The sequence below is a fragment of the Aegilops tauschii genome, chromosome 3 (genome assembly GCF_002575655.3).
Source record: "Aegilops tauschii subsp. strangulata cultivar AL8/78 chromosome 3, Aet v6.0, whole genome shotgun sequence".
Lineage (NCBI taxonomy): Eukaryota > Viridiplantae > Streptophyta > Magnoliopsida > Poales > Poaceae > Aegilops > Aegilops tauschii.
Genome location: NC_053037.3, coordinates 566,425,579 through 566,438,474, shown reverse-complemented (window position 1 = coordinate 566,438,474; position 12,896 = coordinate 566,425,579). Strand labels below are relative to the sequence as shown.

The window sequence follows — 12,896 nt, the reverse complement described above, 5'->3', positions numbered from 1 at the left end:
GCCAGAGTAGTTTTTCGCTTGTTGCAGTACAAAATGGATATTTGGATGAGAGATGGGTTCCGCCCACGCCAACAGTCTAGTTAGATGGGCCAAGCTCGCATGTTGGTTGTTTTCACGGCTTGCTCTAAGTACTAGCACGGCATTATGAGCAAGAAGCAGATCGACTGAAACAAATTTAGGATCAGTCGACTGACCTAAATTTTGTTTTCGGTCAACTGAACTCTAGCTGGTCCCGAAGTCATAACCATCATCACAGGTTCATAATTTAATTGGACTTTTTTATGAGAATTTATTTCAATCTATTCATCGTTTGTCATGCCAGTACCAAAAACTTCACAAGTAACAAATTATGTACTTTTTGAAATATTATTGAGCAGAAACTTTCTACACTTTTGCCTTTCTTTGCAATAATATGGATGTGTAGATAACTCCAAACTTGTAGTACTCCCTCCGATCAAAATTAATTGGCGTAGCTTTACTACAACTTTAGTACAGAGTTTGTACTTTGGAATCGCAGGAAGTACTGGAACTACAATCTCTATTTTTCTTACCACTTTACCACAACCTTTAACTTATGTTTGCACAAATTACAAACCAAAGTAAATAATCCTGCAGCTTTTTGAAATATGGATGCAAGAAATCAAAGATTATCTGTCACAGATTATATGAGGAGGTTTGGCACTGATACTCTGTACAGTTATTAAATCTTTTGCATGCGTAGAATCTTGTAGGGAAACAAGAATGCAATGTTTTCCAAATGAAATTACTCTGGCTACACCTATAATCATCACTAGAATTTGTGTTGCAGTTGCAAACATACCAAGCAAGCATCCATCAACGGAACTCCTTGCTAGCTGTCTCATTGATCACCCAGCCTTGAATCTCACGCATCAATTGCATCTGAATCCACTCCGGGCCCTCCGCAAATCCACAATAGAGCATCTTGAGCGCAGGAGCGTTGCCGAGCAAGAACTTGGCCAGCGCCCTCTGCGCTCTGCCGCCTTGGTAATGCACCAACTCGATCTTGCTCACTCGGTTCACGAGGCAGGGCGGGACCGGCGTGTTAACCATCAGCAGCGCATAGTCAATGGTGTCGTACTTGTCGTAGTGGAGAAGGTGCACGTCGACGAGCTCCCCCTCGATGCGGCCACGGTAGGGGCCGTTGCACTGCTGCGACTCTTGATCTTGAGGCGCTGCTTGGAATACCAGGGTCAGTAGCTCCAGGTTAGGGGCCTGACTGAGGATTGTGCTCGTCACGGCAATGGCCAAGGCGGGATCGTCACATTGAAGTACGCGTCCATTGAGCTCGAGGTGGGTGAGGCTCGGGAACTCAGGGAGGTTCACGAAACAGGAGCCCATCCGAGTGGAGCACAAGTGGAGATGTTTTGTGGCAACGAACAACTGCAGGAAGGAACTGAGCTTGACGAGGTCCTCCGGTTCGTCAGGAAAGGCAGCGTAGGTGTCGATCTTGCCCGACGTGATGGCTGGAAAGCCGCCGCCACTGCCTCCGGCGAGGAACGAGTTATCAGGGATGGCGCCGAGATACTCGAAGGATAGGAGCTGTGATGCGCCGATGGCTACAGTGGCCAGGTTGTCGCAGAACCGTATGGCGAGCCTGCGGAGACGCGTGTTGTCGAGAAGGCAGAGCGCGGTCACCGTGCCGCAGGCCTCGACCATCAGGTCCGCGAGCAGCGGGCAGGCCGAGATGAGCCTCTGCACGTGCTCCTCCTCATCGCGGACGTGGGTAAGGCGGAGCACCTCCAGCGACGGCAGGCTCACGGCCTCCGGCGTGGAGAGACAGCAGGAGCCGAGGCGGAGCGATCGCAGCGCCGCGCAGGAGAATAGCGGCCTCGGGAGTTCCCCGATGTACAGCCGATTACCAAATCCAGAAGGCATCTCGTCATCGCTAGAGACGGCATCATCTTCATCGTTGGCGTCCGCGGGGAGGGAAGGATCGACGGGGTCCAAGTTAAGAGGCGTCCCGCCGACGGCGTGGTTCCGATATGGGGAAACGGCAGGCCGGCGGTGGACGCGTTTCCGGTCGATGCCCCAGCAGACGGGGTCGCGGCCGAGGCGGAGGTCGAGCTCGAGGCCGGGGGCGGCATGCCTCAGCGCGTGGGTGACCCACAAGCCCACCGTGGAGTAGTCTACGCTGCCTTCCATACAGACGCGGAGCGCGCGCAGGGGCACCGACGCCGCGGCGGGGGCCGCGCGGCGGTCGCGGGCGAAGAGGGCGGCGGTGACGCCGGCGACGAAGGGCCGCAAAATTCTGAGGATGTACGTGAGATCGGTGAGGCCGTCGTGGAGTGGCCGTTCCGGCAGCTCCAGGGAGACGGTGTGGACGCTGGCGTAGACGTCGCGCCACCGCGACGAGAGCGCCGCGGCGCGCGCGGCCTCCTTGGCGTCGAGGAAGGAGAGGATGTGGCCGATCACGCCGTCGTCGAGGTCGCTCAGGCGGTCGCGTCCGGCGCCAGCGGCGATCGGCGAGTGACCCATCGCGGCGGCGGCGATCTGCGATGCGGAGCTGTCCCCGCGTTATGCGCGGGGAATATAATAACCGACGTGGTCTTTCCAAACACGTATCTTTTCCTTTCAAAAGAAAAAGTTCTTTTCCAGGTCAATCTCTGATTTTATTCTGTTTTTGCAGGAACGCATCTTCTGAAACTCAATGTGTCATGTAGAAGTCGGACTGAAATTTTATTTTGGCTAGTAGAATGCCCGTGCGTTGCTACGGGCCCTGAATGTATTTTTGCCGGTTGCACATATGAACATAATGCATGTCAAATTTTGCATGCATAAAAATGATAGCACATAAAAGTAATTGAAATCCATTTCACTTGATAAAAAACCTAATAGAACGATGTGTACACAAAGAGTAGTGACCCAACTAATTATCTTTTACAAATTAAGATCTACTTGATGTGTTTAAGATATTTACGTACAATATGAGGAATGTTGTTTTTAACTTCATTTGCGTGGTACAATGTAAGTCACATCCTGATTTTAGTGAGCTTTAAATTGTAGGCTACCTATTTGGTTGGTGTTTTCCTAAAAATGACTTGCTAGACTATGTGATATTGATGTCAGCTGCTCCTTTCTTCTTTTATTGACGGGTAAAAAGCAGACACTCCTCTCCTCACTCCACATAGCCAGCCAACCACCGGTTGTCGCCGCATCTCATCTCCCGGCCACAGCGTCGTCGATGCCATCTCTCCAATCAACCTCCCCTCCACGCCATGGTGAAGCCCACCCGCTCCTCTCTCCACTGCCTCCCCTCTCATCCATGGCATGGCCAACCCCCTTCTCTCTCAGCCATGACATGGCCCGCCTCCTTCAACCCTTCAAAACCTCTCGCGTCGCTGTGTTCAAAACTTCAAAATTTCCGAAATATCTTCAATTTCAAAATTTCTAGTAGAACGCCCTTGCGTTGCTACGGGCGACATACAAATAAATCAAATAGGTGACTAAGCAACATGTCGAAGTCCTTTAGTAAATGCTATGTGAGCGACCATAGGTCAGTTGTTCACATTTTTTTGCACCAACCAAATACCGTGCACACCATCTTTTCTTCCTCACCTTCGCCTTCCTCCTTCCACCCCGTTGACCTACCGTTTGAGGCTAGTCTAACCCGTGCGCGCCGCCCCTCCCCGCCCCTCCCCGCCCATGCTGGCTCCTCCATATCTCGGCGCCTGATTCTTATAGACTGTGACACTGCAAGTGTCCACTGGTGCATAGAGACCCATTATTGTTGTATGCTATTTATACGGATAATATATGTGTTGACACAGTGCAGAAGCAAGACATGAAGAAAAAATATTAATTTAAGAGCTTTTTTTTCTAAATGGCACAAATATCATCCACACAAAAACTTCTTTTGAACTAACCAGCCTAAACAAAACTGAATACAAATATGAAAACCTAAGCCTTTCTTTTCGAGGCAATCGATGCTCATTGAGCTCATTTGAGAATTTATATTTCAGTAAGTGGCCTGCTTGGAACGGAAACAGAAGTTTAGATCATCAATATTGACTCAGATAACACTCAATGCATGCAATCACCTTGATTTACGGCAAACTAAAAGTTAGGTTCCCGTTCTTACAACAAATGTGTGTTGAACATGTCGGTTTATAGTTTCCATGCATATAGCAAAAATTGTAATCCTCTCACACTTCTTTCCTTCTCGATTGTCGTCGTGTCTACTTCACCATGTTCTCCTTGGCAATATTTTCTCCTTCCTCCTTGCCATCCATTCTTCATCAGCCCTTCTAGCATTAAAAGTTCATCTCACATTACCTTTTTAGTTCCTCATGTATTGCAAGGGATGTGGCTGACAAATTATGTCTTGTTTACAAATGAAACGGTTCTCAGTTTTTCTCACCTACCACAAAAAATGACGTCATATTAAATTTCTTATTTACAAATAATGAACAGTGCAATGACAATGTTTGTTTCTCTTTATTCTTCAACCGCAACAAAGATAACGCTTCTAAGGACCACAAGGAACACAGAAGTAGGAAAAAAGATGTATAGCTGAGAAAATCAAATTAAAACAAAGACCCGAATAATTAATGTGATTTCCTTCCTTAAGTTCTTCCATTTCATTGTGCATGTGAACATTTGTGTATGAGAAAGGTAGTTCAATAGTAATAGTCAAAAAGTATATTACAAACAAACTTGTAACTAAATGAGTTTCAAAAATATCTAAAATCTAATTTAGGTTGTGATGTTATATGGCCTCCCACCCGTGCTTTCTTTGGAGCACGCATGCATGTCTTTCAAAGATGAAAGAAGCCACATGCATCACAACCTTTCAGTTTAGATCATTTATCTTAGGCTGCATGCAACATAACACACCATAGTTTTTCCATGTCCATACACATCCATCTTCACTCCTCACAATAGAGTAACGTGCTACAAAAAGTATGCTTACCATCAATGAGTACTGATAAGCATTAAGAGGTAAATTAAAAACAAGGGGCCCAGAAGTTAAAAAATGAATGAACAGGTTAGCAATTAAAATTGGTTCGATAATATTACAATACTACACTGTACCCCAGCACAGCAATTTTCACCGGCACCTGCCATCGCAACCATGCCCATTCTAATGAATGCCTCAACTCTAGATGGGTTTCATTACTAAAAAATCAAGCCTGATCACCATATTGAAAACTGAAGAAACGACACCTAATTGTCATAGATATCTTTGACAGTGTAGCCATCCTTGATTGAAGAAATTATTGGGCACAAGAGACCAAACTGTGTGGTGAAGTGCTAAAGCACTTACTAACCCTGGTGAGAAATCCAAGAAAGAGCAGGGAATTAGTGATTTGAACAGCAAAAGTAAGCAAGTAGCTTGGTGTCAACAAACTGTAAGCCATGACAAATTGGCAAGAAGTGATTGGCACATTGCGATCTCCCAAGATGAACTCATGCAGATATTGTAGAGTCTCTTTGAAAAGTAATCCAACTTCGAAATATTGCGTCTGTACCTATCTTCTGCACACGCAAAAAATGGTTTCAAACAAGCCACTTTGGTGAAATGGAATAAGCAGAATTTGCTCAAGAAATAATGTGTTTGACAGTAAAATTTTCTTTGAATGATCGCAAGGTTCAAACAATTCTATCGAACAGAAAGTATTTCAAAGAATATGACCACATTGTAATTGTGTATTAACCTATGCCAATATGGTAAAAGTGGGGCCTACAAAACAAACTGCAATGACAAAGTTAGCATAGCTCCAAAAATTACTACTGTGTAAGGTCAAAGCTTCAATCTTTACCCTGTGCATGGAGGCCCTCTACTATTATCAGAACAATTAATAATTGGAAGGATTGCCGTATAATCTCCTACATAATAATTAAAATTATATAGGCTGCACAGAAGAATTCATTCGGGAAATAACTCAGACTCTGAGATATGAGTATTAGAAATATACCAACACCTAGGCACTTTTGTCATCTTGTTGTAGATTGTGATCCGGTGGTGAATATGTGTTGATAGATCAGTTTCCAAGGCAGCTTGTGTGACTTCTAAGTCTTCAGAAACCATAATATCAGGATACCTAGGATTACAATTATTTCTCAAAATAAAGAGGAGCCTTACTGCCTTAAGCTTTCTATTATGGACAATGATTCTTACAACTCTACAAAACCTCGGATAGAAAATAAATACTTCTGTAATTAGACACAAAATAAAGAGGAGCTTTACTGCCTCAGGATTTTTGTTTCGTATAAATGAATTCCATATCTGATCCTCCCAGTTGCCTGTTGACTATACTACCCTGCAACAATATTTTCCTAGACTGGTCATAGAATGGGAACTCCCAAATATCTAATAATATCTACCACAATAAATCGACCAACAAGCATCAACAACCCCCAAATCATACCTATCGAACCAGAGCTCAGCGGTGGTCTGTGGTTGTGTTCATGGCCACTGGTAGAGGAAGAGCAGCCACCCTTGCCGCGCTGGTCCCCTCGCCGCTGTCCCCCGGATGGATTCCCGTGGCCCGCTCTCGTCATCGCTGCAGTCCTCTTCGAAGGGCATCTCCTTGTGGTAGATGCATCACTTTACGCGTGCTCTTGTGGCTGAGGAACTGGTCGACGACGGTCCCCTCCGTCCATGACACTTCTTTTTCGCCGAGCTTCAGGCAAAGAACCACCGTCTCAGGCGGCGGCAGAGCAGCCAGGGGGCGGAGGAGGAAGGGGAGGGGTCGGTCGTCATGGTCGGGGCGGCGTAGAGGGGCTATAGCGGCTGTTGGACGAGCACGCGTGGGCGAGCACAGCTTCAGGGCGGCGTAGAGGGGCTATAGCGGCTGTTGGACGAGCACGCGTGGGCGAGCACAGCGCAAGGTGGTGCCGAGGATGGCGAGCGACGGCTGATGAGACAAGGGGCAGAATGCATGGGATTAGAGGCGGTGCTCGCGCTAAAGGTAGAGGGATGTGCTGCGTGTGTGTGTGTTGTGGGCTTTGCTGGACTTGGCCCATGTGCGGGGAGTCAACCACACGAAACGAACGAACGAAACGACGACCGAACGGACCATCACGCGGGATTCGAACCTGCGATCTCATCGCTACGTGGATACTGCACTAACCACTAGGCCACCTGCTAGCTGGTGCATATGTACTTCCGTTCTTTTCTTTCTATGTATATTCGCGTTCTGTCCTTTTTACGTTTTGTTTTTCTCCTTTTTCTTTGTTTGTTTTCCTGTTTCTTTTTTATTTTTCTTTAATGCGTAAACTCGTTTCAAATCGGTGGTTTTTTTTCAAAATTGATGAACTTTTTTCAAATTGAATGAATTTTTTCGAATGCAATGAACTTTTTTCCAAATTCGATGAACTTTTTTTAAATTCGATGAACTTTTTCCAGTTTGATAAACTTTTTCAAATGCAATGAACTTTTTTCAAATGCGATGAATTTTTTTTCAAATTTGATGAACTTTTTTCAAATTCGATTAATTTTTTTGCAAATTCAATGAACTTTTTCAAATGCGATGAGCTTTTTCCTAATTCGATGAACTTTTTTTCAAATTCGATGAACTTTTTTTTCAATTTTGATGAAAGTTTTTACAAATTCAATGAACCTTTTCCAAATTCGATGAACTGTTTTCAAATTTGATGAGCTTTAAAAAAAACGATGATTTTTTTTACAAATCCGCCGTTTTTTTTGAAAAGCGATGAACTTTTTCTAATTATGATGAACTTTTCTCAAATTCGATGAACTTTTCTTATAATCGATGAACTTTTCTCAAATTCGATGAACTTTTCTTCAGATTCAATGAACTTAAAAAAACCAATGAACCTTCATTCCTTTTTCTTAAAAATGTTTTACTTTATTTTTTTAGTAAGGCGCACGTATTTGGCAAAAAGAAAGGAAGTAAGAAAGGCGAAAAAAACCGTTACAGAAAAAGAGAGAAAAAGAAAAAAAAATTGGTTTGGAAAGCTTCCCATATGCCTTAGGGAGTTGTAGAAATAATAAAAGAAAGCAAACGAAGGTTGTTAGTGCAGGTCGTTGGATGTTGTAGTGGTTCTTGCAGCCTATGTGAAGCGAGAGATCCTGAGTTCAAATCCCGCTGCCCGCATGTCTTTTTTCCATTTCTAACGGAAGGAACTGTTCGGGAAAAAAAGTAATACTTTCACAATTAGATTTGCGGAAACAATAACGCCCGAACGACCAGCTTTTTATCATCTCGCGCCGAACGAGCTCAGCACCGTTGGATTTTTTGCACAAATCGTAAAGCATCTCGGGGCGCCACGTCACGTTTTGTCCCCGTTCGGAAAAATAGGCGTCGTCCCCGAACGCCCGCACTGCGACACCTCTCTCTATCCTTCCCCATTCCTCTTCCTCTTCCACCCATGCCCGACCAGTCCCATCCGCCGCCACGTGCTCCCGATCCGGAGGAGCAGCTCCTCCAACTCCCGAGCCCGCTGAACACAGCCTAGCACCCGCGCCCACCGCCCCTGTGCAGGTCCGCCTCGCCGGAGATCCACATCGCGCCGTCGCCCGTTCAGGATCCAACCTCAGCGCTGCCTGGCTAGGCTTGAGGAACGCATGCCGGGAGAGCCTCCGCCACGCCGGTGGTAGCGGCAGCGAGGCCGACGCGCGGCCGACTAGTGTTCAAGGGGGCATGTAGGATGTGCTTCCGCATCACCCTCTCCTCCACTTCAAGACGGCGGCCTCGGACGGGGCACAAATTGGATAACACGTCCACCACCTGATCGAGCACAGCCGCAACAGAGGAGGGCCACCTCTGCCTCATCGTGCAGGAGATGCTTCACTAGGGCCGAAGTCAATGTCTGGTCCTTCTTCCTTCTATGATTCCATTTCGATTTTTTGCCGTTAGTTCATGATGTCGTTTCTCCACAATCCTTACCGTGCTTGCGCAGAAGAACAAATCCAGTTTTTTGAGAGAAACATGCTTTGTTGATCTATTACTGCTGCTCACGCAGGTGTCGGAGCAGGTGCTTCGTGACGGCTGGGTTTGTCTACAGATCTGTCCATTTTGTGTTGAATTTGAGCACAACTAGTCTGGTTTGTTTTAGCCTAATTTGTCTTGAGATGAACAAATTCACATATATATTTCCAGTGTGATGCGAGGCACATGTTAATTTAGTTACACATAGTCTTTGATTTATTTGTACTCTGTTTAGCATTCAGGTATGTTTGTTTGTTTGAAATATTTGAAATCTGTGCCAAGGTGCCCATATAAGTGCTGATTATTCAGTAAGTCGATAGACCAGAAATTGTATACCTCGTTTTTTAATGATGATGGAAGTGATAATTTTGATATTCTCCCTTCTGCTGTTTTTACATATACTTTTATGTTCAATTCATAATTCATGTCATGCCAAACTTAGTTGCCATGGCAAATTCATGTCATGCTTTAGCATTGTCGACATACTTAGTTGCCATGGCAAATTCATGTTATGTTTTAGCATTGGAGATATACTTAGTTGCCATGTCATTCATGTCATGTTTTAGCATTGGAGACATACTTAGTTGCCATGTCATCTTTTAGCATTGGAGACATACTTAGTTGGCATGGCAAATTCATGTCATGTTTGTTTTCCAAACATGGCAAGTTTACATTTTTTCCATAATGTTCACATGCGCATCCAGTTTATCTTTTTGGTTTTCAGGGGTGTATTATGTTTTGAATTTGGACCATAGCAGAAACTTTCTGTAGTCGCCATGATCTTTCTATTGTAGATTTCATGGCAAATTTACTATTTACATACATGGCAAAAAAATTCCCTTTAAATACTTGGCAAATTTACTATTTACATACATGGCAAATTTTACTCTATTTTTGCCATGTCAAAGTTTTACTTTATTTTTCCATGGCAAATTTTTACCTTCATTTTCCATGGCAACTTTACTTTTAGATACATGGCAAATTTACTATAACGCACATGGCAATTTTTACTCTACTTTGCCATGATAAATTTTTACTTTATTTATTGCCATGGCAACTTTTTACCTTTCATTGCCATGGCAAATTTTACTTTATTTTTTGCCATACCAAATTTCACTTTATTTTGGCATGGCAAAATTTTACCTTTATTGCCCTGGCAACTTTACTTTTAAATACATGGTAAATTTACTAGAACACACATGGAAATTTATTTTTTGCTCTACTTTTCCAAGATAATTTTTTTTTGCCATGGCAACTTTTTACCTTTCATTGCCATGGCAAATTTATTTACATACATGGCATATATTACTCTATTTTTTGCCATGCCAAATTTCACTTTATTTTGGCATGGCAAAATTTTACCTTCATTGCCATGGCAACTTTACTTTTAAATACACGACAATTTTTACTTGAATGCACATGGTACACTTTTTTTGTCTGTTTGTACATGTTGGTAATTGTTAATCCACATTTCTTGCCACCATGCACACAATGCGAATTTGTCATGATTTTTTCTCTTGGTCCATTTGCAAAACCAACAACAAAAATGACCCTGGCAAAATTTTCTTTTTCTTTTAAATTATGCTTTTCTATCATATTCTATTTTACATGAAACAATGGCAACTTTTCAGATCAAACTTAATTTCCTTTTTTTGTCCTGTGTGTTTTTAAGTTCCGGCATTTTTCTTAGTTTCTTAATTATTATGGTCTACTCGTATTGATGGCTAAAAACACAATTTGTTAACTTTTTGCATCGTAATTTTTGATTATGATGGCAGTTTAGAACACACACCATGGCAATTTTCTTTCTTTTTTTGCCATTCAAAATCATGTTCATGGTTCAGTTTTTCAATTCTTGATAGCAGTCAGTAAGAAACTTTGTTTTTTTCTGTCATAAACAATGGCGTTATTATGATGGGAGGCCCATTCAGGAAAGGCATGTGTGCTTCGTGGTTGCGCGCTGGGTGTTCTTCTGTTTGTTACTGGGCTTGTTTTCGTTTTCACGGGGACATGGCCCATAGGAGCGGTTTTGGGGGTTTGGGCTGTGGCTGTTTTGTATCGAACGGAATTGTTCGGCCTGAGAGAGCGCTCGTACCGAACCTTTCGTTCGGTGCGGGAGGTCCCCAGACCGAACGGTCGGTACATATCGGGGTCCTAGATTTGTTTGTCATGATTTACTTGTTAATTTTCTTAAAATCCTTTATTTGTTTCCTGAAAATCTATTATTTGTTTCCTAAAGCAAATTGCATTAATGAGAGAGATCGGTTGATTTGGATAAGTTAGGAAAGTTAGATCCGTGATCTTTTGTATGTTTGGAAAGTGCTGATGTTTTAAAGAAAATAGTGGAGTAAAAAATAAACCAATTGATAAGAAAACCAGTGGGAGGGGGTGGTGGGAGGTGGGAGGAAATAAAACCGTACGAAAATAAAACCGGAGTACCAGGCTACCAACTGCTCCATTAGGAGTAGAGATTTAGGAGTATGATCTCGCGATGTCAATTACAGTCCCGTATATCTTTAGCCTTTTTATTAATAGACAAGATAAAAGAGGTTGTCATACCAAATAAATTCATCCTCCAACCTCCAGACAAAAGATATCGACAATGCTAAAAATCCGCCTTTATGTTTTTACGCATGACAAATCAAACTTTTTTATGGTAAATTTAGTTGACGCGAGGGTGGCAAATTTTGTTTTACGACAGTTTTCTGGTAAAAAATGACCTGAACCAATTTACCATGGATGTGCCAACACAAATTGCCATAAAAAATGTTCCATTTGTCATGGTAAGAAAATTGACGTCAAAATTTGTGGAGTCCAAAGATTTTGTAAGGAAACTGTAATTTCGTGCAAATACTTTTGAAGACCAATTTAGTAAATAATATGCTATAATTTCGGGCGACTAATCTAATAATACTCCTTCCGTTTTTATTTATTCCGCATATTAGGTTTGTCTAAAGTCAAATTTCATACACTTTCAACAAGTTTATAGAAAAACTACATTAACATATACACCCCCCCCCCCTCCCGGCAAAAAAAACATATACACCACCAAATCAATATCATTGGATTCATCATTGCATATATTTTCAGATCATATAGATTTGTTATTATAAAAGTTCGTATTGTGGCATACCACGTTGGTGGTGCGACCATCGACCACCTGAATGAGGACTAAATCTTGTGGAGCTGTATATGGCGGTCTGATGTCCCAGTGAAGATGATTAGATGACAGTGATGGTGTGGAAAGCAGTGCCTGGGGCCCTAAGACGTACTCCTCATCAACCAAAGTTTATCGTCAGCTGTCCAAACGGGTTACGTGCCTGGTTTGGGAGTCGAGGAGGAGAGAAGTTTCCATGCGTTAATCGCATGCAATCATGCTACTACTATCTTACGGGGCCCTATGAGAATGATTTGGCCTCTTGCTGGGAAGGAGAAATTGTTTTTTTTAGAGAGAAATGTCGGCTTCATTGATTACTTAGAACAAAGTTACAAAGAGTCTCCTGGATATATTCCGGAGCAGAATGGAAAACAACAAGACTAGGTAAATACTTACAAGACTTAGCTAAAATATGAGCAGCTACATTAACTTGCCGACGAACATACTTGAACTCCACAGAGTCAAAGATCCTCGAAGCAACCTTTATATCATTTACCACAGTACCAATGATGGAACGATCAAAGGTGCTAGCATTAATCCTATTCACAAGAGACTGGCAATCTGTAGCAAAATTCACATTGAAGAAATGTTCATCGCATGCTAGTTGCACAGTCCTTCGAAGAGCCATAGCTTCCGCAAGTTCAGGTTGTAATGCGCCTTGAAGAGGCTCTGTGAAAGCAGCAACACAAATTCCCTCATGGTTTAGGGCCACCGCACCAGCCCCGGACATGTTGATATCTGGAAATACAGCAGCATCCGAATTGATAACAATAAAACCTGACCGCGGCGGAGTCCACAATGTGTTGGAAGAAAAGAACTCATGC

General features: G+C 43.2%; 1 protein-coding gene across 1 annotated transcript; it reads right to left on the bottom strand.

The window, feature by feature from the left end:
• Positions 1 to 834: 834 nt before the first annotated feature.
• On the bottom strand, positions 835 to 2,496 carry LOC141020676 (putative F-box/FBD/LRR-repeat protein At5g25850). The gene has a single exon (XM_073495604.1). The coding sequence runs from the start codon at positions 2,494 to 2,496 to the stop codon at positions 835 to 837; it is 1,662 nt and encodes a 553-aa protein (XP_073351705.1).
• Positions 2,497 to 12,896: the final 10,400 nt, after the last annotated feature.

Excerpts from the sequence above, each read along its gene's own strand:
- LOC141020676 (XM_073495604.1), bottom strand. The coding sequence starts at position 2,496 with ATGGGTCACTCGCCGATCGCCGCTGGCGCCGGACGCGACCGCCTGAGC.